The following is a 24,444-nucleotide window of genomic DNA, read 5'->3' as shown; positions in this document are numbered from 1 at the left end:
ATAGCATGGTGAGTATTAAAGATATTATTTTTGTTGCATAGCAGTTTAATGTTCTTTTTTTTTAAAAAAAATTAAAATAATAATAAAAAAAAAAAAAAAACAGCTTTTTTTTTTTTTTTTTTTTTTTTTTAACTCCAATACCAGCACCATTTACATGGCCACTGCGCTAATCTAGGTGTATGCGCTGTCTTGGATTGGTTTGCTGCTTCATGGTTGGACACTTGTGTTACGGTTACCCTTAGTCTCGCTGAGAGATGGACCGCTTAGTAGCCTGGATCCCTATTGCTAAAGAGGGGAGAAGCTGCTTTCCATAGTATTCTATATGAGTCTCGCAAATATAGAATAATCTCCCTTAGCTGCAGTACAGCTAGGATACCCTTCTGCCCACAAGAACGAGTCAACGCTGCGATTGAGGGTCAAACAAGAACTCAGGACTGGGATGCCTAGCCTGCTTTTTATTAAGGTTACATGCACACAGGGCACTCCCAGGGGAGAGGGGGGGAAGCACAAAATCCCCCATCACACATTTAGATAGAGAGCACTGTCCTTTGACAGGCCACAATAGGATTACAGTACTTAAGATAACAAGTTTACAAGTTCATCTTATCAATTAGCAGTCTGGCTCCAGAGGTGATTAGACAATAGTTTCTAAAAGCTGAAAAAAAAGAGTTAACTCTTTATGAAATGATACTTGTTACGGTTTTCTTGGAGCCCTTCTTAGGCGCTGGCTTGCTGGTTCAGGCATTGCTGCTGGGAAATAAGCTCTTCACAACAAAATAATTAATGCTTCTGTAACAGTGCTCCCTTTCTGTGGAACACTCTGGCAGACACTGTCTGACCCCTTTTCGGGGCAGACTAAGGCTGTCCAGACCGCTGGTTATGTGGGGCTGAGGTCGGTTTGTCTGGACAACCCGTCGGCGTTGCCATTCTGTTTCCCAGGTCTGTAAGTAATGGTGAAATTGAAGGGTTGCAACGATAAGCTCCAACGTAAAAGCCTGCCGTTATCTCCAGAGACCCGGTTCAGCCACACCAACGGGTTATGGTCGGTGACCAGAGTGAACTCCTGACCATATAAATAGGGAGTCAATTTCTTTAATGCCCACACCAAAGCCAAACACTCCTTTTCGACCACTGCATAGCTGACTTCGCGGGGCAGGAGCTTCCGGCTGATGTAGGCAACTGGATGCTCCCCTCCATCTTCGCCTACTTGGCTGAGGACGGCTCCCAGCCCGAACATGGAAGCATCTGTATGGACGATAAAACGTTTGTTAAGGGCTGGGGCCGCCAAGACAGGAGCGTTAATTAGAGCATTTTTGAGAGCCTGGAAAGCCGTTTCACAGTGGGGAGACCACAGGACCTGTCGAGGTAAGTTCTTCTTGGTCAAGTCAGTCAGGGGTTTGGCAAGTGTGCTGTAGTCTGGTACGAACCGTCTATAGTACCCTGCCGTGCCCAGGAAGGCTAGGACCTGAGTCTTAGTGATGGGGGTGGGCCAATTGGCGACAGCTTCTATTTTGGCCGGCTCTGGTCGCTGCTTTCCACACCCCACCCGGTGACCCAGGTACTGTACCTCGGCCATCCCAAAGTGGCATTTCTCTGGCTTCAGAGTCAGGCCAGCAGCCCGGATCTGATCCAGAACCATTCCCACATGAGCTAAGTGGTCCTCCCAGGACTCACTGTGGATCGCTATGTCGTCCAGGTAGGCGCAAGCAAAACTCTGGAAGCCATCCAGGAGCCTATCCACCAAGCGCTGGAATGTAGCTGGGGCATTCTTCATCCCAAACGGCATTACCCGAAACTGATATAAGCCGAATGGGGTGACGAATGCCGACTTGGGGATAGCCTCCGGGGCCAGGGGAATCTGCCAGTAACCTTTGCAGAGGTCAATAGTGGTCAGGTAATTTCCCCTGGCCAAAAGAACGTGTGAGTAATGCGGTGTAGGGTACGGGTAACGGCTAGGTGGCCTGCTAAGGGGATGTCGTGGCCTATTTTGAGGATTTCTTGACGGTATTTGTGGGGCACTACCAGCTGTCGCCTACGCTGTCCCCTTTTCTCTGTCCAGCGGTATAGTTTCCCTTTTTCCCATAAGAATGTTTCGTTATCTGCCCCGCCCCCTCCGGTCTCTGCTCGTTCCCGGTACTTTTGTAAGGTCGGGTCAGTCTTAGACTCTGCCTCGAAAGCATCTGGGGTGTCCCAGGGTATGGGGCCTAACCTGTCAGGCAAGGTCGGGGTAGGTCTTACCTGTGTCTCCCGCACTGGTGAGAGCTCTCGCTCCGTCCGGGCTTGGGCCCGTGTAGTCACTGGGTCCGCCTCGTTGTTGCATACTGGAGCATAGGCAGAAGTCATGGGGCCCAAATCGTTGCCCAGTAGTACTTCGGCAGGTAAATTATCCATTAGGCCCACGTTCACAGCCCCCTTTCCCGCTCCCCAATCAAGATGCACTTTAGCTGTTGGAATTTTGTACACATCCCCCCCCGCCACTCTAACGGCCACAGTCTGTCCGGATCGCTTGTGCTCTGGCACCAAATGACTCTGTACCAGCGTGATAGTAGCCCCTGTGTCTCGCAATCCCTCGGTAGATCGCCCCTCGAGCCATACCCTCTGCCGATGGTGCTGGCGGTTATCTGAGGCAGCATATACAGGGTCTGCCTCGTGAAGCGGCCCCACATATCCCTCCATAGGGGCCTCTTGGTTAACACAGAGGGCCCGGGCCGGACGATAGGACCCAGAGGGGTAATTGTAATTCCTGGGTGTCTGGTGCGTATTAAGGGGGCAGCTAGCCATGAAATGCCCTCGTTGCTTGCATCGGTGGCAAGTCGGTCTGGGACGCTCAGAGCTGTTATTGGGTGGTCCTGAGTGTCGGACGGGCCCTGTGGGCACCGGGGCTCGGAATTCAGCACGAGGGGGTGCACGGTAAACCTCTCTGGGTTCGACCCGTGCTGGAGCTCGGTAGTTCATGGGTTCGTGAAGACGGGAGTCATAATGTTCATCGGCCAATTTGGCTGCTTCTTCTAAGGTAGAAGGCCGCCTGTCTCGCAGCCATTCCTTCCCTTGCTGTTCCATGCCATTATAAAAATGTTCTAAGAGAAACAATTGTAAAATTTCCTCCCCAGTCACCGCTTTACTTCCGCTCAGCCAGTGATTTGCCGCTCTCCGCATTCGGTGCGCCCATTCCATATGGGTATCGTTAGGCTTCTTTTCCGTGCCCCGAAACTGTCGGCGATACGTGTCCGGAGTTACAGCGTACCGTCGCAACAGTGTCTCCTTAACTAGCTCATACTGTGTCACTTCCTCAGCACCCAGAGTACGAAAGGCTTCCAGGGCTCGCCCGGATAGTTTCCCAGACAATATCGTGGGCCACTCTCTGTTGGGAATCTGGTGCAGGGCACATTGCCTTTCGAAGTCCGCCAAATATTCATCAATCCCTGTCTCGCTCTCTAGGAAGGGTCGAAATGCTGCATAGGGTATCTTGGGCCTCCCAGCATTTTCGACAGGGATGATTACCTGCGGGGCTTCAGCATTGCGGTGTGCGTTCGCTAGGTTGAGTTCATGGGCTCGAGTCTCTCGTATATCCTCGTCCGCCTCCGCCATCAACTGCTGTACCAATTCCATGGAGGGGTTCGGCCCGTATAATGAGAGCCTTTCCCGAACAATCCTGGTTTTTTCGTCACTAATCGTGGTCGGTGTTTCCGCCATTATGAAGCTCTGATCCAGTTCGGTCAATTCTGCGATCAGCTCTCTCCTCGGCCGGTTGCTGGCGTACCCCCCTCTGCTTTCAAGTAAATCCTTTAGGGTTGTACGCTTCAATTTTTCGTAAGCGCTCTCCATCCGTTCTGTACCTCTCCTAGGAAATCCAGGAAAATCCCGCCGCTGCCACCAAATGTTACGGTTACCCTTAGTCTCGCTGAGAGATGGACCGCTTAGTAGCCTGGATCCCTATTGCTAAAGAGGGGAGAAGCTGCTTTCCATAGTATTCTATATGAGTCTCGCAAATATAGAATAATCTCCCTTAGCTGCAGTACAGCTAGGATACCCTTCTGCCCACAAGAACGAGTCAACGCTGCGATTGAGGGTCAAACAAGAACTCAGGACTGGGATGCCTAGCCTGCTTTTTATTAAGGTTACATGCACACAGGGCACTCCCAGGGGAGAGGGGGGAAGCACAAAATCCCCCATCACACATTTAGATAGAGAGCACTGTCCTTTGACAGGCCACAATAGGATTACAGTACTTAAGATAACAAGTTTACAAGTTCATCTTATCAATTAGCAGTCTGGCTCCAGAGGTGATTAGACAATAGTTTCTAAAAGCTGAAAAAAAAGAGTTAACTCTTTATGAAATGATACTTGTTACGGTTTTCTTGGAGCCCTTCTTAGGCGCTGGCTTGCTGGTTCAGGCATTGCTGCTGGGAAATAAGCTCTTCACAACAAAATAATTAATGCTTCTGTAACAACTTGATTTACAGATAAACACACACAAATTTCTTGAACGCCACCCACTTGCTACCCCTCTAGGAACAAAATTGTGTATGTACAACTGCTATAATATCAGTTTTATATCTATATACAAAATAAAATTAAAGTATATCGCAAAATTGCCCAGAATTTGTTAGAATGGCCTTTAAACAAATGAAGCCACTTTATAATATAGACAGTGAAAAGAGTGACTTTGCCAATAACTCGGCTGCAAATTAGTGAACCGTATATTTGCAAATCCCTCTTTGAAAAGATTCCCATTGTTTTGTAAAGTCATTTTGCAAATTCAGCTAGTTTAGCATTAGGTCTAAAATAACAGCTAAGTAAAACTTTTAATTTTGACCATGACATTTATCACAGGCTTAACAATAGCAACAATAACATTGTCCCCAGATGTGAAAAATCCAGACCATTTGAGCTGCAGCTATGTTACAAATAACCATAATCATAGCAATGTAATATGGCTTGAATCTCTGCTTAACGTGAATGTCAAGTTTGATGAATCAGTGCCTGGGTTTTAAACACCCTATTAAAAACAGGGGCACTTTCATTCATCAAACTTTACATTTCACTAGTTTTGTTAAAATGCTTACCGTATATACTTGAGTATAAGCCGAATTTTTCAGCCCACTTTTTGGGCAGAAAAATCCACTTCGGCTTATACTCCAGTGAACAAAAAAAAAAGAACTTACCGAGGACTTGCGCTAGAGGTAAGGAGCCTGCGCATGCTCTGTTTCATAGCATGAAAGACTAGCATGAACCCCGGACGCAAACGAGCAATATATACGGTAAGCAGTTACAATAAATAATTGTTTATTTTTGTAGTGTCACAATTGCAAAGCATTGCTTGAAGACACCGCAGTTCTTTTCTTCAGACATAAAAGTTCTTTGCAAATATGACATAATATACACATACATATTGTCAAATTATATTTTTTTTTGGGGGGGGGGGGGAGGAGCAGATAGAGTTTATTTTGATTGTACTCTAGTTACAGTATTTTTAGAGTTGGGTTTACGGTACGGTATATTTTTATTTTATGGTATGGCATTTTTTTTTTACGTTTTTTTTTTACTGTTAGAAATGGATCCCAGTACTTCTAATCCTGCACCAAAACAAAAACGCAGGTCATACGAAGCTGCTTTCAAACTAAAGGTTGTGTCAAGAGCAGAAAAAAGCAATAACAGTATTGCAAGTAGGGAATTTGGTGTTGATGAAAAACAAGTGAGGGAGTGGCGGAAAATGAAGGCTGACTTGGAAAAGATTCCAAAGGCAAAAAAAGCTAGACGTGGTTTAACAACTCCATATGGGGCTCTAGAGACTGAATTGCATAAATGGGTTATGGAGTGTCGTCAAAATGGTTACTGCGTAACACGCATGGGAATTCGCTTACGTGCCCTTCAAATGGCTAAAGATGACAAATTAAAAGCACCAGGCATTGAAAATTTTGTTGCATCAGCAGGATGGTGTACTGGCTTCATGAATAGGTATGGCCTATGTTTGCAACAAAGAACAAAGATTTCACAGAAGTTGCCAAAAGACCTTGATGAAAAAGTGATGTCATTCCATTCATTCATCATAAAACAAAGAAAGATCCATAACTATGACCTGGGAGATATTGGGAATATGGATGAAACACCTATGACCTTTGATCTTCCAAGCAACAGAACCGTGGCAAGTTTGGGAGACAAAACTGTTTTACTCAGAACCACAGGTAATGAGAAAAACCATTTTACAGTCGTTCTGTCATGTTTGGCTAATGGAACTAAGCTGCGGCCTGTCATTATTTTTAAAAGAAAGACCTTGCCTAAAAAGGTCAATTTCCCACCACGAATTACAGTGCGCGCACATGTTAAAGGCTGGATGAATGAAGATGGAACAAAAAAGTGGCTGGAAGAAGTTTGGAACGGACGACCAGGAGCAGCCTTAAAGAAAAAACCATCATTGCTAGTTTGGGATATGTTCAGAGCCCACACATCTGATGACATAAAAATATTGGCAAAGTCTTCTCAAGTTACTTTAGCCGTTATTCCAGGTGGGCTTACATCTGTATTACAGCCCTTAGATGTGTGTTTAAATAAACCTTTCAAAGACCGTGTGCGAAAGATGTGGTGCGAATGGATGTCATCTGGTCAAGCCCGACTGACAAAAGGTGGAAATATGATGAAGCCTGACATAGAACTGATAGCAAAGTGGGTTCGTGATGCATGGGAAGACATTCCAGAGGACATGGTGAAGCACGCCTTCAAAAAATGTGCCATAAGTAATGCTATGGATGGCAGTGAAGACAGTGCTTTGTATGAGGACGACAGCTGTGATAGTGATGACTGCGAACTCTGTGACAATGTATATGATGATAACCTCACACAAGCTACAGCTGAAGCTCTGTTTGGACATACAGATGAGGAGGAGGAATCCAGTTTTGAAGGATTTTGATGCTTGTGTTTTAGCTTGGTACTTTAATGTTATATATTGTTTTTGTTGAATATACTGATAATATATTGTTTTTGTTGACCCTCTTTTCCACATGCCTCAATTAACCTTTTAACGCCGTTATGCCGTTCTATTCCGTCATATTTACACTGGGCTTTAAAGCCGTTATGACGGAATAGAACGTCATATCAAACGGCTGTCCTGAAGCCTTCTGCGCTTCAAGGACTTGATCGCGGTCTGGAGGGCGTTCCTAGGGTTGTAGGGACGCCCCCCAGATGCGATCCAATAATTGAAATCTCGCGATCGTATGCACGATCGCGTAGTTTCAATTTGTCTACATCGGAACAGGTGTTCCGATGTAGACACTTTAACCCTGTCACGAAAGGGTTAAAGCAATTTTATTGTTATCTACCTGTATTTTTATTTTTGAAATTTACCGTGAGCTGCTGCATTTCCCAGCCTCGGCTTATACTCGAGTCAATAACTTTTCCAGGTTTTTTGGGGTAAAATTAGGGGTCTCGGCTTATACTCGAGTCGGCTTATACTCAAGTATATACGGTACTTTTTAATCTTGAAAGCCGCTTCAGCGATTCCCCCTCCTGCCGCTCGTCACTTCATACGTTAGCAATGATGAATACTGCATCCTCCAATCAGGGCTTACCCCCCAGGGGAATCATTGCCTGAGGCAATGCCGTGATTGGAGGAAGCCGGATTCGTCATGTTTGACATATGAAGAGGCTTGCAATGGGCGGGGGAAGCACTGGAGCGGCTTTCAAGATTAAAAGGTAAGCATTTTAACAAAACAAGTGAAATGTAAAGTTTGATGAATGAAAGTGCCCCTGTTTTTAATAGGGTTTGTAAAAAACGGGCACTGATTCATCAAACTTTACATTTCACTTGTTTTGTTAAAATGCTTAAAGAAGGTGATCTACAAACAGCATGGCTCTTAGGCTTACATGCTAAGGGGTTCAAGGGGATAGCAATGGAGGAGAGAAAACGGTATAAAGAAAGGTTAGTGTAGGTTGTATGCATCCCTGAACAGTAGAGTCTTTAGGGAGCACTTGATGTTTTCAAAACTAGGGCAGAGTCTTGTGGAGTGAGGCAGAGAGTTCCACAAGATGGGAGCCAGTCTGGAGCAGCCCTGTAAGCGGGAGTGTGAGGGGTTATAGAGAGATTGGAGGTGGAGATTTTGGAAGAAGGAGGGAAAATAAGGAGCTCAGTTTCTAGGAGATTTAGCTTGAGGTAGTGAGGACATCCAGGACGAGATGTTAGAAAGACAGTTAGTGACACAGGTTAGCAAGGAAGGAGATAGGTCTGGTGCAGAGAAGTGGATTTGGGTGCAGTCGGCATACAAATGATATTGGAACCTGTGGGACTTTATTAGGGAATCTAATGATGACGTGTAGATTGAGAAGAGAATGGGACTGAGGACAGAGCCTTGCATTTTATACTAGCCAATTAGCATTGCTGTCTGTGGACTAAAGCCCAGGTTGGCTCCTCCAACTAATGCAAATAGTGGGTGGAGTTTGGCTATTGAAAAACACTTGCAGTAAAAATGATATAGGGGATAGAAATGTCTAAACTGAATTGTGCATCAGTGCATTTCACTTTTAAACAGTAGAATTTTTTTTCAATAAACTAACGTTTGGCAAAAATGCTTCTAGTAAAAGTTATTATTGTTTTTCAGTAGTTTGTACTTGCTTTAAAAATTTTCTTGAACTATGTGTACATACATTAGACTGATAGTGTACTGTAAAATTGTTTTTCCCTCAATGTGTTTTCAACGACTTGTTACACCATTTACAGAGTATAAAATGTATGAGAAATTGCTTATTTATATTTTTGCTGGTTTTGTTTTTTAAAACCACAACCCATTAAAATGGGTTGAGCTTGCAGAGAAATCCCATGTCTTTATTGTATCACTTTCTGTACACAAACATGCTTCTTTATATTACCTGTCTGTGTACCAAAGTTCAATACTTAGAGAGAACATTTAAAACTCTGCAGTACATATAAGAAGTCATTCGGAACACATTAAGGGGGGAGAATATGATAATACAGTGTCCGTTTAAGTATAGAAACCTTCAGTATAGGTAAAGATACCACAGGCATAATCAGCTATTTCAGATGCTGATATGAAGGTAAAGGAGCTATATGTAAAACAATTTAATACACTCCAGCAGGTAAAATTGATCATTGGGAAAAAATTAAATGGGAGAAAAATTTAGGGTAAAAACGGTCCCTTTAATTCTTTATAGCATGTAATTTTAACACTAGTGAACTCTGTGTTTAACCCCGCACAAAGGTGTTAAACAAATAGTTAACGTGCCACTCAGTAGCCTCCAAGAACTGCTGGTCTCAAGGGGAAACGGACAGTGACCCAATCAGCAACAGCAGTCTCACAAATGCAGCTGCTGATTTGCTCAGGACTGTAATTCCCTGAGACTCCCAAGTGCTACCTTAACTATGTGTTTAACCCCTTTGCAGGGGTTAAACACAGACTTGCAGGGTTGCTAGTGCTTGCATCGCATGCTCTAACAAATTAGAGTATGTCATTGTTCCACTGTAATGGGTCTTTTAATGTGCTGTGTGCTTGGGAAAGAGGCTAAAGAGATTTAAAAGAACTGTCAAGTGCATGTGTTTTTACTGATGGAAGAGTGTATATTGTTGCTGTAAAGAAAAAGGGCAGCATGTGAAACCTCTCAGAATGGAAGTGGCATTGCAAGGTGCCAATGGCTTTATTTAAAGGATAATAAAAATGAATAAAATATCTTATAAATATGAATAAGGAAAGAAGCATATTCTATACTGTAACAGTAAATACTTATTTTTTAAGACTACATTATCATCATCTATTTGTATAGTGCCGCCAAATTCCATAGCGCTGGGTAAAGTAATAGGGGTATACAATGACAAGGATTTGTGATAAACTACAAAACTAAATAAATCTAGTACAGGAGGAAGAGGGCCCTGCTCCAGAGAGCTCACAGTCTACAGGTTTAGGGTGCAGAGACATAAGGTTGGGGGTATCTTGTCAAATTGGTTTTATTTGCAGCAGTGAGTCAGGCAGTTCATGTATTAGTTTGGTCAGGATAAGAGATGGAAGAGAGATGGTAAGACTCTCTGAATAGGTGGGTTTTCAAGGAGCGTCAGAAGCTATACAAGGTTGGAGACAGTCTTATGGAGCAGGGTAGAGAGTTCCAGGAGGGCAGGAGAAGCACGTACGAAGTCTTGGAGGCGGGAGTGGGATGTAGAGATAACAGGAGTGTAGAGGCGTAGGTCAGAGGTTGATCGAAGAGGACGGGATGGGGAATATTTCACAATGAGAGAGGAAATATGGTTGGGAGTTAGACTGTTGTTGCTTTGTAAGTCAGGGTTAATACTTTAAATTGTATTCTGGAGTGTATGGGGAGCAAGTGTAGAAACTGGCAGAGCGGAGCAGCTGATGTAGATCGGCGACTTAGGTGGATGAGTCTAGCCGAAGCATTCATAATAGATTGGAGGAAGCAGAGGCAGTGTTTTGGAAGGCCATTTAGAAGTAGATTGCCATAATCAATGCGTGACATAATGAGGGAATGAATAACTATTTTTGTAGTTTTTTGAGTAAGGAAGGGACGAATTCTGGAAATGTTGCGTAGGTGTGAACGGCAGAATTTGGTAAGTGCTTGTATATGTGGGTTGAATGTGAGTTTTGAGTCAAGTGTGACCCCAAGACAGCGGACCTGGGGTGAGGTGTTGAGAATAGAGTCTCCAACCGTCAGACAAATGTCAGGTGTTGGATGTCTCGAAGAGGGGGGAAAAGGAAGCAGCTCAGTTTTGGACAGATTGAGTTGGAGGTAGTGTGAAGACATCAAAGAGGAAATTGCAGAGAGGCAATTGGAAATCTGGTTGAGTAAAGAGGGAGAGATATCAGGAGAGGAAAGATAGATTTGGCTATCATCAGCATATAAGTGGTACTTGAATCCAAAAGGAGGCTATAAGTTTTCCAAGGGAGGATGTATAGAGAGAGAAAGCAAGGGACCCAAGACAGAGCCTTGCGGTACTCCAACTGAGAGAGTCATAGAATCACAAGATATGTTGTTAAAGGAAACTGAAAACGAGCGGTTTGAGCGATATGAGGCAAACCAGGAGAGGGCTTTGTCTCGGATGACAAATGAATGTAGTATTTTTAGGAGGAGAGGATCGTCAACTGGGCCTTTTGCTTTAGCTGATAACAGGTAATTTGTTACTTAAATAAGAGCGGTTTCTTTTGAATGTTTAGGGCTGAAACCAGATTGTAGTAGATCAAGTAAGGAGTTAGTTGTGAGAAACTGAGTAAGCTGATTATAGACCAGTCACTCCAATAATTTGGAAGCAAAGGGAAGTAATGAGACTGGTCGATAGTTAGAAGGGGTCCAGCGAGGGCTTTTTTAGGATTGGTATGATTGACGCATGCTTGAATGTATCAGGTAATGTGCCAGCGGTGAGAGATTGGTAAGAGAGATAAGAGAGAGAGATAAAGTTGTGAAGGAATAGGTTCAAGTGGGCAGGTTGTGAGATGAGCCAAGGATAGCAGTACAGACACTTCTTCTGTTACAGGAGGGAAGTAGCATAGAGTTTTGATAATAGAAGGAGTGGGTAGGAGTGCTGGGTTTAAGAGGTGTGAGGTGCAGATATATTTTCTAATGGTGTAAATTTTATTTTTTAAGTGATCAGCAATAATCTGAGCAGTGAGGATGGTAGTGGGCGGGGGTGCAGGCAGACGTAGAAGGGAGTTATAGGTTGAGAACAGCTTTCTGGGGTTGGATGCGTGAGATGACACAAGGGAGAAGAAATAGACTTTTTTTAGCCAGGCTAAGCGCAGAGTTGTAGGACTTAAGGATGAATTTATAATGCCAGAAGTCAGCACAGCTGCATGATTTCCTCCACTGCCGTTCAGCAGCCCGTGAACATAGCTGAAGATATCTGGTCTGTTTGGTGTGCCAGACAGAGAACAGTGGAGGGTGCAGCTTTGTCAAGTATTGATTTTAGTGCCGAATTATACTGTAAAGCCACGAAGTTTGGCAAGAGTGGGATGAAATGTTGGAGAGCAGAGGATTCAGTTGAGTGGAAAAGTCTGAGATCCAAGTCATTTAAATTCCTGCAAGGTAGTTTTTTGGGGGCTTGCGAAGATGTAGTAGGTAGAGTAAGAGAGAAAGTTAGTAGATGGTGGTCAGAGAGAGGAAAGGGGACGTAAAGGAAGTTGGAAACGGCACAGAGATTAGTGAAGACTAGGTCTATGGAGTTGCCTTCACAGTGGGTTGGAGATGTCCACTGGGACAGGCCAAAAGAGGTGGTAAGGGGATAGAAGTTTAGAGGCACCAGGCATGTTAAGATTATCAACGGGTATGTTGAAATCCCCTAAGATGAGAGAAGGGACATTACAATAGAGAAAATGTGGAAGTCAGGCTTTAGAGTGGTCCAGAAATTGTGATGCTGGGCCAGGGGGCCCAATAGATAACTGCAACATGAAGAGCTACAGGGGAGAAGATGCAGATAGCATGAACTTCAAATGATGGAAATGAAAGAGAGGGGGGTGAAGGAATGCAGTGAAAGGTACTGTGTGGAGACAGGAGAATTCCTACTCCCTCCTCTCCTTGTTTGTTTCCTGGCCTGGGAGTGTGATTGAAGTGCAGGCCGCCATAGGACAGAGAGGCTACAGCAGTTGTGTTAGAGGAGGAAAGCCAAGTTTCAGTGAGGGCTAACAGGTTAAGTGAACGTGAAATAAATAGATTGTGAATAGATGTAAGCTTATTGCATACAGAGCGTGCATTCCAAAGGGCACAAGATAATTGGGGTGTACTAACAGAGAAGCAGTTAATGAGGTTTAGAGGCTTACGTCGGCAAGGTGTATGAGGTGTCATTTGGGGTAGTGAACTGAGGGAAGCAGAGGGTGGACCTGGGTTAGGCGAGACATCCCCAGCTGCAAGAAGAAGAAATATGGTGAGCGAAAGGAGATGAGAATGTGTCTTATGTGAGTGTTTAAGTTTAGAATCAGTGAAGCATGGCTGGCTGAGGGATGTGAGATAGGAATACCATTCATGTGTGTTGTAGTGGGGGGGTAGAAGAGAAGGAGAAATATGAATTGTCTGAGTGCTGTTTGTGAAAGGAAGAGCTGTGACTTTAAGGAGAAGGGAGGAAAAGGTTAATGCAGACATTAGAAAGTGTAACATGTTTGCAGTTAATTTAGGGAGATTTAAATGCACTTGTTTCTGTGTTGTCCACTCCTTTGTCTAACTCCTTGTTATAACTCCCTACACTTATGCACTAACACACTTACAGAACACATGCTGCAATGATGTAACACACTAAGGCAGTGGTCTCGAAGTACCGGCCCTGGGGCCATATGCAGCCCTCAAGATGGTTTAATTTGGCCCTCCCTTGTTTATTAGGTAAACTTTTAATTTGGCCCCATCAATTTCTGTAGGGTTTTAAGAGGTGTAACAAGTTGATGTTCTATATAGGCACTCACAAGATAAATCTAAAGACAAGCATTTTTTTGTCCAGTATAGACACCCATGATGTACTGCTTGGATAAATGTTACTTTTTATCAGTTACAGATCACTTCACAAGATAGATATACACTGTGTATGACTATTGTTGACTACAGCTCTTACCATGCACTACTACTTGGGTAAATGTCACTTTCAGTTTCTAGTATATCCAGAGCACTAACTCTGTTCAAGTGGCCCCCATGGGAGAAGAACACTTGACCAGTGGCCCTCTGGATACAATGAGCTTGAGACCCCTGCCCTAATGGTATTTAATTTAAAAAGGTAATAACAGTCACATGATCCTAATTAGCAAAGGTCATAAATTACAGCAGGATCAAACAAGGCCTGAGTAAACAATGCAGATGACACCTTTCTTATCAAAGTGGAAGACAGAGAAAGGAAAGTTTTAAGGTAATAAACACATAATTAAGATTTGTAGGGGATAATGGCAGCTATATTGTGTTATGCAGGGTTAAATGGATTCTGTCCTTTCACACATACCTGGTGAGAGACTGCTCTATTTTATTACAATATTTTATACTATAACACATTTTCTTTTCTTACTAGGTTTCCCTGGTTTATCCAGCTGTGTAGATACTAAAGAAAATCTTACAGATAAAGGCCAAGAGAGCATCTCCTAGCTGTATAATCAGGAAGTGAGGGGTGAGCTGCTGTCATATACTCATGCATATCCACACTGCATAACTAACTTCTAACAGACTCCAAGAACAACTTTGCTTGCAAACACCTACACAACTAAAGAATTAGAGAGAATCCATATACAAAATCTTATGTAAATAGAATATATTGGTAAAAATACACCATGTACAAAAACTTACTACCTACTTAAAGGGACACTGAACCCAATTTTTTTCTTTCGTGATTCAGATAGAGCATGACATTTTAAGCAACTTTCTAATTTACTCCTATTATCAAATTTTCTTCATTCTCTTGGTAGCTTTATTTGAAATGCAAGAATGTAAGTTTAGATGCCGGCCCATTTTTGGTGAACAACCTGGGTTGTCCTTGCTGATTGGTGGATAAATTCATCCACCAATAAAAAAGTTCTGTCCATAGTTCTGAACCAAGAGAACAAAGAAAAATTGGTAATAGGAGTAAATTAGAAAGTTGATTAAAATTGCATGCTCTACCTGAATCACAAAAGAAAAAATTGGGGTTTAGTATTCCTTTAAATGAACCCCAATTTTTTTTTCACGATTCCGATAGAGCATAACATTTTTAAAAACTTATCAAATTTGCTTTATTATATTACTATCCTTTGTTGAAGGAGCAACAAACTACTGGGAGCTAGCTGAACATTTCAGGTGAGCCAGCGATAAGAGGTATATATACCAATTCTCAATTCGCTCCCAGTATGTGCATTGCTGCTCCTGAGTCTATCTAGGTAGGCTTTTTTAACAAAGGATACCAAGACAATGAAGTAAATTGAAAATAAACTGGAAAGTTGTTTATAATTGCAGGTTCTGAATCACAAACGTTTTCATTTTGACGTTACAATACATTTCAAAGCATAAATCAGGATATATGAAGGTTAAGGTCATGCTTACAAGGCATTGTTATGTATTCCTGGTTAAAACGTTTGCAAAACAAATAAAATGGTTATTTCTTACTACCAGATCTAGATATGCAAATATATATGTCAAAGGATTCAGCTTGCAAAGTCTACAGTGTGCACCTCCAATTCTAATTGGAAAAACCACAATTTTTAAAAATTACAGAAAACAGAAAAATCAAGACACCCAAAATTCCTTTTTTAAGATTAAGATAGAGATTGCAATTTTAAACAAATTTACAATGTATTACCTTTATCACATTTTCTTTGTTCTCTAGGATTTTTTTTTATAAAAAGCTAACTTTAGAGCACTATATGGCAGCAGTTTTTGTAATAATGTTATCCACTTGCAAGGATACTTCATAGCAGCACTATTTCCTACCATGTAGTGCCCCAGACACCTACCTAGGTATCTCTTCAAAAAATAATACCTTGAGAACAAAGCAAATTTGATAATAACAGTAAATTGAAAACTGTGTATATTCTGTCTGAATCAAAAAAGACATTTTTTGAGATGCATATCCCTTTAAAGCAGGCGACAGTGTGAACTGATAGCAAAAACTACATTTTTGTGTTATTTGTACTAGAATGCTGCATTAGTGAGAAAAAGTAGATAGATAGACAGGGAAAATGAACATGGGGTATAAGATGTTAATACTGTATTTTATTATTACTGTTTATCATCATGGTTTGCTAAATGCTACAACATTTATAGCACTGCAAACTATGCAATGTACAAAGAAAATTGTGGAGATGAAGAACAGAATGTTTGAAAAATAAGAGGTGATCAAGGCAACAGCATGAGGCACAAATAAGTGAAGATATTGGAAAACTGCTACTTCTGGCTTGCTGCATGCTCTGTGGCAATAGGGGTTTCCCTATAACAATGAGGCAATGGTGTTACTTACGAGTCATCCAAATCTTCTACTAATGCAGAAACAGATCTGATGGCCAATAGAAAAGAAGAAGCTGCAACTGAAAACAAAAGAAAATATACTAAGATTTTTTTAAGGTAAATTTTTACACAAATTCTCATGAAGATTAAAGAAGATGATGCACAAACCATTGCATTACAAAGAAAGTAATAATTATTAAGTGCACAGTAATATTATATATACATACACAGTGTGTGTGTGTGTAATATATATATATATATATATATATATATATATATATATATATATATATATATATATATAGTGTATTTTGTCATTATTCTGTATAAATAACCAAATATAAATATTTGGGAACGTAACCATAATGCTGGCAAATAAATGTAAACACAAAGAAACATCAATTAAACAGAGGTTGCATTTATATATTAACACTTGGGTACCAAAGGTTAGACAGTCACTTGGCACATTTGTGTGCAGAACGAAGGTACCCGAGATCCGCATGCCTATAAGGGTTAATTTAAAATAAGTGCTCCCCATTTACCTGTTGCAAGGATGAAGCGAAACCCGGTAGCTGCCATATTCAGAGGATGTGATACCGGAAGGAAATCGTTTTAGAGCTTGCAAGCAGCTTGCAGTCAGGCACGCCCTCGTGGAAGCGATGGATCAGTGACAGCAGGAAGAGGAAGGGCTGTAGGCGGCAATAACACTCAATGCTGCCTGTACCATTACTATTTGAGTTACATTATGCTATGTGACTTTAGCTTACAAAAATCACTGCGTCTCTTTCAGTTACAAATTTACAGCGAATGTGTCTTTTCCTTCCATGTATAAGTAAATGGCATATGCCTAAATAGGTTTATTTAGCTGGTAGTTGCTGATTCACTAAACCGCATTCATTAACGCTGTGGAATCTTTTGGCGCTCTACTAATAACTGATAAAGATAATAATAATCATCTCTCCGTTTGGTTAGTGAACCTACTGCGTAGAATAAAAAGATATTGCTGAATCCATGAAGACCTTTTAGGGATTTGTTCCAAGTTTGCTAACGCTTTAGTGGTGCAGTGTATTTTCTATGGCGTAAAGTATAGCTAAAACGCAAAATATACAATGCTTTTAACATTTAAGTAAATATGAGTTTGTTTTAAAAAAAAAAAATCTTACTTAAAAATAATGTTTTTAGGTTTGAGGAATTGCTGCATCCCGTGCACCACATGGATGGTTATTACTCTGGAAAATAACTAGTAATACTACTGTCCCTGGAGAAAAGCAGTATGATGAAACGTGTTGTCAATAACCCTGTGGTTAAAAAAAGAATGCGGGGAGAACAACAGTTATGTGTAAACATAAGTTCCTTGCTGCTTGTTAGAAGTTCATATCTGTGTGCTTCATAATACCTGTGAAGTACAATGCATTCTGTGATAGCACAGACCGATTATTCAGTGTCTGGAAATCCTGGCACATTTTAGCCCTCAAATGAGAGAGCCATACAGAAAATGAGCTGAGGAAAAAAAAAAAACCCTTTGTGTAAAGTGTAATTTGCTTCTATTATCACATTTATTATGTTCCCATGATATTCATTGTTGAAGAGATACATAGGTAGTGTCTAGAGCACAGGGAAATACTGCTGCAACCTAGTGCTCTTGCAGATAGATAACATTCTTGCAAAACTGCTGCCATATTAGAGGGACAGTAGAATTGGTATTGTTTAAAAAAATAGATAATCCCTTTATTACACATTCCCCAGTTTTGCATAACCAACATTGTTATATTAATCTATGTTTTATCTCTGTGATTACCTTGTATCTAAGCCTCTGCAGACTGCCCCCTTTTCTCAGTGCGTTTGACAGACAGGCAGTTTAGCCAATCAGTGCAGACTCCTAAATAACTCCACGGGAGTGACCACACTGTTATCTATATGACACACATGAACTAGTACTGTCTAACTGTGAAAAACTTTCAAAATGCTCTGAGCTGAGGCGGTTTTCAACGGTTTAGAAATCAGTTTGAGCCTACCTAGGTTTAGCTTTTCAAAAATACCACCAAGGGAACAAAGCAAATTTAATGATAAAAGTCAATTGGAAAGTTGTTTAAAATTGCACGCCCTATCTGAATCATGAAAGTTTAATTTTGACTAGACTGTCCCTTTAATTAACTGTTAATCCATTTCCACCCCTGTGCTGAGCTGTTTGGAGTTTTTGGTGCTGGTCATTTTCTAGTGAGAAACCCACATAATATATATATTGGTTGCTGGGTTTTTTCCAGCAGATTCAAACTAGATTATTTTATGTATACATCATGACACATGAGAACTCTACAACAAAATGAGTGAAAAAAATGTATATTAAGATTTTAAAAAACAAGGTTGTAAACTATTGCATGTGCTTTTTTTAAAAAAAAGAAAACCGCAAACTTGTTAACCCCTTAACGACACATATCGTACAGGGTACGTCATACACAAACTGGTTGTTGAAAACCAACAACGTACAATATTGAGGCATCACTACAATACCTTTTTTGGCACAGTGATGCAGAGAGGGCCACTCTATGGCACTCTCTGCATTGGCCAAAGATGGTGCAGATCGTCGGTGGGTGGGCAGCTGCAGGGAGGCAGGTGGGCGGCCCATTGCTGGACAAGTTCCGGGGCTGACACTGACCACTGTTCCTGGAAGGTGGGCGGGAGCTCGTGGGGGGGGCTGGAGCGCGCAGGCAACAGTCCAATCGGTGGGAGAGGGAAAATGTTGTTGGGATCGGGGAGGGGGGTAGGATATTGAGGGGGGCAACTACACTATGGAGAAATTGGGGGGGGGGTTAAAAAAAGCAAATTTGTTAAAAAATTGGGTACTGGCAGGCAGCTACCAGTACCTAACATGTCCACAAATAGGAAGAGGGGGGAAGTTAAGAGCTGTTTGGGGGGGGGGGGGGTTGTGGGGGTTAGGGAGAACCGACACTGCATGAACTTTATTTATTGTAGAAAAATGCTTTAAAAAATATATATTATTTATTTTAGTACTGGCAGACTTTCTGCCAGTACTTAAGATGGCGGTGACAATTGTGGGGTGAGAATAGAGCTGTTGTGAGGGGTCAGGGAGAGATCAGGGGGTGGGATGTGTCAGGTAGGAAACTGATCTCTACGCTAAAGCTAAAATTAACCCTACACTCCCTATAAGCTACCTAATTAACCCCTTCACTGCTGAGCATAATACAAGTGTTGTTCGCAGTGGCATTTAGCGGCCTTCTAATTACCAAAAAGCAACGCCAAAGCCATATATGTCTGCTAATTCTGAAGAAAGGGGATCTCAGAGAAGCATTTACAACCATTTGTGCCATAATTGCACAAGCTAATTGTACATTTCAGTGAGAAACCTAAAGTTAGTGAAAAAGTTAACAATTTTTTTTTTATTTAATTGCATTTGGCGGTAAAATGGTGGCATGAAATATACCAAAATGGGCCTAGATCAATACTTTTGGTTGTCTACTACACTAAAGTTAAAATTAACCCTACAAGCTACCTAATTAACCATTTCACTGCTGGGCACAATACAAGTGTTGTTCGCAGTGGCATTTAGCGGCCTTCTAATTACCAAAAAGCAACACCAAAGCCATATATGTCTGCTATTTCTGAAGAAAGGGAATCCCAGAGAAGCATTTGCAACCATTTGTGCCATAATTGCACAAGCTGTTTGTAAATAATTTCAGTGAGAAACCTAAAGCTTGTGAAATGTTTGTAAAAAAGTTAGCATTTTTTTTTTTTTTTTATTTGATCACATTTGGCGGTGAAATGGTGGCATGAAATATACCAAAATGGGCCTAGATCAATACTTTGGATTGTCTACTAAAAAAAAAAGTATATGTATGTAAAGGTATATTCAGGGATTCCTGACAGATATCAGTGTTCCAATGTAACTATCACTAATTTTGAAGAAAAAAAAAATGGTTTGGAAATAGTAAAGTGCTACTTTTACTTATTGCCCTATAACTTGCAAAAAAAGCAAAGAACATGTAAACATTGGGTTTTTCTAAACTCAGGACAAAATTTAGAAACTATTTAGCATGGTTGTTTTTTGGTGGTTGTAGATGTGTAACAGATTTTGGGGGTCAAAGTTAGAAAAAGTGTTTTTTTCCATTTTTCCATCATATATATATTTTTTTTTATACAGGGAGTGCAGAATTATTAGGCAAGTTGTATTTTTGAGGATTAATTTTATTATTGAACAACAACCATGTTCTCAATGAACCCAAAAAACACATTAATATCAAAGCTGAATAGTTTTGGAAGTAGTTTTTAGTTTGTTTTTAGTTATAGCTATTTTAGGGGGATATCTGTGTGTGCAGGTGACTATTACTGTGCATAATTATTAGGCAACTTAACAAAAAACAAATATATACCCATTTCAATTATTTATTTTTACCAGTGAAACCAATATAACATCTCAACATTCACAAATATACATTTCTGACATTCCAAAACAAAAACAAATCAGTGACCAATATAGCCACCTTTCTTTGCAAGGACACTCAAAAGCCTGCCATCCATGGATTCTGTCAGTGTTTTGATCTGTTCACCATCAACATTGCGTGCAGCAGCAACCACAGCCTCCCAGACACTGTTCAGAAAGGTGTACTGTTTTCCCTCCTTGTAAATCTCACATTTGATGATGGACCACAGGTTCTCAATGGGGTTCAGATCAGGTGAACAAGGAGGCCATGTCATTAGATTTTCTTCTTTTATACCCTTTCTTGCCAGCCACGCTGTGGAGTACTTGGACGCGTGTGATGGAGCATTGTCCTGCATGAAAATCATGTTTTTCTTGAAGGATGCAGACTTCTTCCTGTACCACTGCTTGAAGAAGGTGTCTTCCAGAAACTGGCAGTAGGACTGGGAGTTGAGCTTGACTCCATCCTCAACCCGAAAAGGCCCCACAAGCTCATCTTTGATGATACCAGCCCAAACCAGTACTCCACCTCCACCTTGCTGGCGTCTGAGTCGGACTGGAGCTCTCTGCCCTTTACCAATCCAGCCACGGGCCCATCCATCTGGCCCATCAAGACTCACTCTCATTTCATCAGTCCATAAAACCTTAGAAAAATCAGTCTTGAGATATTTCTTGGCCCAGTCTTGACGTTTCAGCTTGTGTGTCTTGTTCAGTGGTGGTCGTCTTTCAGCCTTTCTTACCTTGGCCATGTCTCTGAGTATTGCACACCTTGTGCTTTTGGGCACTCCAGTGATGTTGCAGCTCTGAAATATGGCCAAACTGGTGGCAAGTGGCATCTTGGCAGCTGCACGCTTGACTTTTCTCAGTTCATGGGCAGTTATTTTGCGCCTTGGTTTTTCCACACGCTTCTTGCGACCCTGTTGACTATTTTGAATGAAACGCTTGATTGTTCGATGATCACGCTTCAGAAGCTTTGCAATTTTAAGAGTGCTGCATCCCTCTGCAAGATATCTCACTATTTTTGACTTTTCTGAGCCTGTCAAGTCCTTCTTTTGACCCATTTTGCCAAAGGAAAGGAAGTTGCCTAATAATTATGCACACCTGATATAGGGTGTTGATGTCATTAGACCACACCCCTTCTCTTTACAGAGATGCACATCACCTAATATGCTTAATTGGTAGTAGGCTTTCGAGCCTATACAGCTTGGAGTAAGACAACATGCATAAAGAGGATGATGTGGTCAAAATACTCATTTGCCTAATAATTCTGCACTCCCTGTAGTAAATTATAAGATATGATGAAAATAATGGTATCTTTAGAAAGTCCATTTAATGGCGAGGAAAACGGTATATAATTTGTGTGGGTACAGTAAATGAATAAAAGGAAAATTACAGCTAAACACAAACACCGCAGAAATGTAACAATAGCCCTGGTCCTTAAGGGCAAGACATTGAAAAATGGCCTTGTCCTTAAGGGGTTAAAAGAAAAAGGGATTATCTTCAAATAAACAAGTGACTTTGGGTATATGTATATAACGTTGATCTAGTGAGCCTCTACTCAAATAAATGCACATTTATACATTCCAGGTAATCACTATTACCACAGTGTTCGTCTGGCAATAAAAATAACATTGCTTTAATGCCTGAATTCTTCCATCTGAGGCCTAACCCAAGACCACCTTGCAAGCTGCTGCATGGGGAGCATGATACCATTTGTAATATGCAAAACAGATCACTTCTTTTTTTAAGAAATAGAGGAAGTTTATTAATACCTTACTTAAAAAATCTACAAGATCAAATTGTTCTTTGATGAAAAATTGAAGGGAATAGTTTTAAGATGATAATTAAACCAATATGTTGCAACACCAACATTTTTGTTTAAAAATATAGATAATCCCTTTATTACCCATTCCCCAGTTTTGCACAACCAACACTGTTATATTAATACACTTTTTACCTCTGTGATTACCTTGTATCTAAGCATCTTCTGACAGCCCCCTGATCACATGACATTTTATTTATTATCAATTGCCTTTTATTTTAGCCAATTAGTGTAGTGTCTGCTACAATCCACGGACGTGATCAAAATGTTATCTATATGGCTCACATGAACTAGCTCTCCTCTGTTGTGAAAAGCAAATCAAAAGCATGTGTTAAGAGGCGGCCTTCAAGGGCTTAGAAATTATCGTATGAGCCTTCCTAGGTTTAGCTTTGAACTAAGAATACCAAGAGAACAAAGCAAAATTGGTGATAAAAGTAAATAGGAAAGTTGTTTAAAATTACTTAATTTATTTGAAACATGAATTTTTTTTTTGGACTTGACTGTCCCTTTTAAGTTTATTATGAGAAATTTGAACTGAAGTAATTTGTTATGTATATGTGTATATATATATATATATATTTTATTTTTATATATATATTCTTTTTATTGAAGCTTTTCACAACAAAAACATTAAGCATATTATTAATTACATATACTCAAGAACTGTTGATAACTATGCAGCTGAAATCAAGCGACCCCAATGCTTCTGCTTCCCAAAAATGCAGTCTATGCGCTATGTATACCTTTCATAAGTGCTAGTGTCTCTGGACAACCTATGGGTTGATTAAACAAAGAGTTCAATACAAGCTGGGAGTCCATCCTCCTCAATATGAAACTGCAGTCTGGGACTAAAACAATCCTATAAAATTGAATTGAGGAGATAGCCCAGGCGCCTACCAAAAGGAGGCGGGTACTAAAACAATCGAGGGTGTCAGAACTGATCTGATTAAAAATTCAATTTAATTACAAAATGACATAAAATACAAACTAACATGGATCCATGAAAGCTAACAATAATACATTAAGATAATAAACAATATAAAAACATAAAAGCGACAATATGCAGAATTCAATATAAAATCGACAATATGTAGAATTCAATATAGAATCACAGTGTTGGTGGCTGGTGAAAGGTAGGTACGCTGACTGAGCTGTGTAGAACTCTGATGCGGTGCAAGGTAATGTGGAAAAAGAGGGGGGTGTCTTTCCGCCCTTGTGTATCAAATAGGTGTAGGAGAATAATGAAGGGGTTGTGTAAAAGAAATAAAAAATATAAATAAAAATGAGGACAAGATTAGAATCCTAGGGGTGATGCTAAAAGGCCGGATTTACTAAAAAACAGACATGTAGTGACTTAGAAAATCAGTCTCCAATATAAAAAATGAAACGCCGAGTACGTGATTAAACGTATCTAGCTGAGTCCAAATACAATGGTGGAAACGTTTATGATAGTGTCCAAATAACAAAAATTGAGTGATAATTTCCAAATGTAAAAAATGCAAAAAAGGGAACAAAGTGAAAAAATAGAAAAAATAGAAAAAATGTGAAGGTGTCCAAAAACAAAAATAATCGATAAATCAATCCAAAGGGGTGGTATCAAAAAGAAAAAGATTAAAGTAGATAAGGTTACGTGCTCTGGCCACAACAAACAGTGTTTGCTGTGTCACTTGATTGTAGGGATCACCACTACGGTGTGTGTTGCTATTAGGGCTTGGGGTGTGACGATCTCTTCCTAAAACAAAAAAATAATAATAGTGTAGGTTGTATAACAATGTTGAAAAAGTAGAAATAAGGCTTACCAGTGTCTACGCGTTTCGGCCCGTATCAGGCCTTTCTCAAGACTGGTTTTTTCATTCAGGAGTGGTGCCTTATAAAGAAACTGCCCCGGATGTAATCTTTAATTACTTCCGGTAGGGCAACTAGCAGCATTCGTTTGTTTTTACAAACCCTGCAATTGTTTTTGTATATGTATACATTGTATCTATTATGTGTTACATTCCAATAGTTTTGATTATTTTATCTTGTATATCTGTACAGAATAAGTACAGGATGGGCATAGTTTGTCTCTCTCAGATTTGTAAACCGTGACGTCACTTCCGGTTAGAGACGTGCTTGAGCTTAAACTTATAATAATCTCCTTAGAGTGTTATTTTATTGCATTTAGATCCGTATCAAAGATTCGCCATGTTGGTACTTATATTATAATTGAGATGGAGCTTTTTGCTAAGGAATAACCTATATCCTGCTGTTCCGTAAATGACGTCACGAGTAGGTGCACCTTTAGCCGAGCGAGCAATTTCTT

At 40.7% G+C, this 24,444-nt stretch overlaps 1 protein-coding gene across 1 annotated transcript in view; it reads right to left on the bottom strand.

Moving 5' to 3' along the window:
* TMX3 (thioredoxin related transmembrane protein 3) overlaps window positions 1-16,539 on the bottom strand; it is a 403,888-nt gene extending 387,349 nt beyond the window's left edge. Inside the window, exons 1-2 of the mRNA XM_053714874.1 lie at window positions 16,428-16,539; window positions 15,899-15,965 (exon numbers count right to left, since the gene is read on the bottom strand). Of these exons, the coding sequence (XP_053570849.1) occupies window positions 15,899-15,965; window positions 16,428-16,464 (104 nt within the window). The 5' untranslated portion in view covers window positions 16,465-16,539. The remainder of the gene's footprint in view (window positions 1-15,898; window positions 15,966-16,427) is intronic.
* Between the last annotated feature and the right edge of the window lie 7,905 nt (window positions 16,540-24,444).

This window comes from Bombina bombina, chromosome 5, assembly GCF_027579735.1.
Source record: "Bombina bombina isolate aBomBom1 chromosome 5, aBomBom1.pri, whole genome shotgun sequence".
Classification (NCBI taxonomy): Eukaryota; Metazoa; Chordata; class Amphibia; order Anura; family Bombinatoridae; genus Bombina; species Bombina bombina.
Note: the sequence above shows the minus strand (reverse complement) of the source record. Positions and strands in the feature narration are given on the sequence as shown.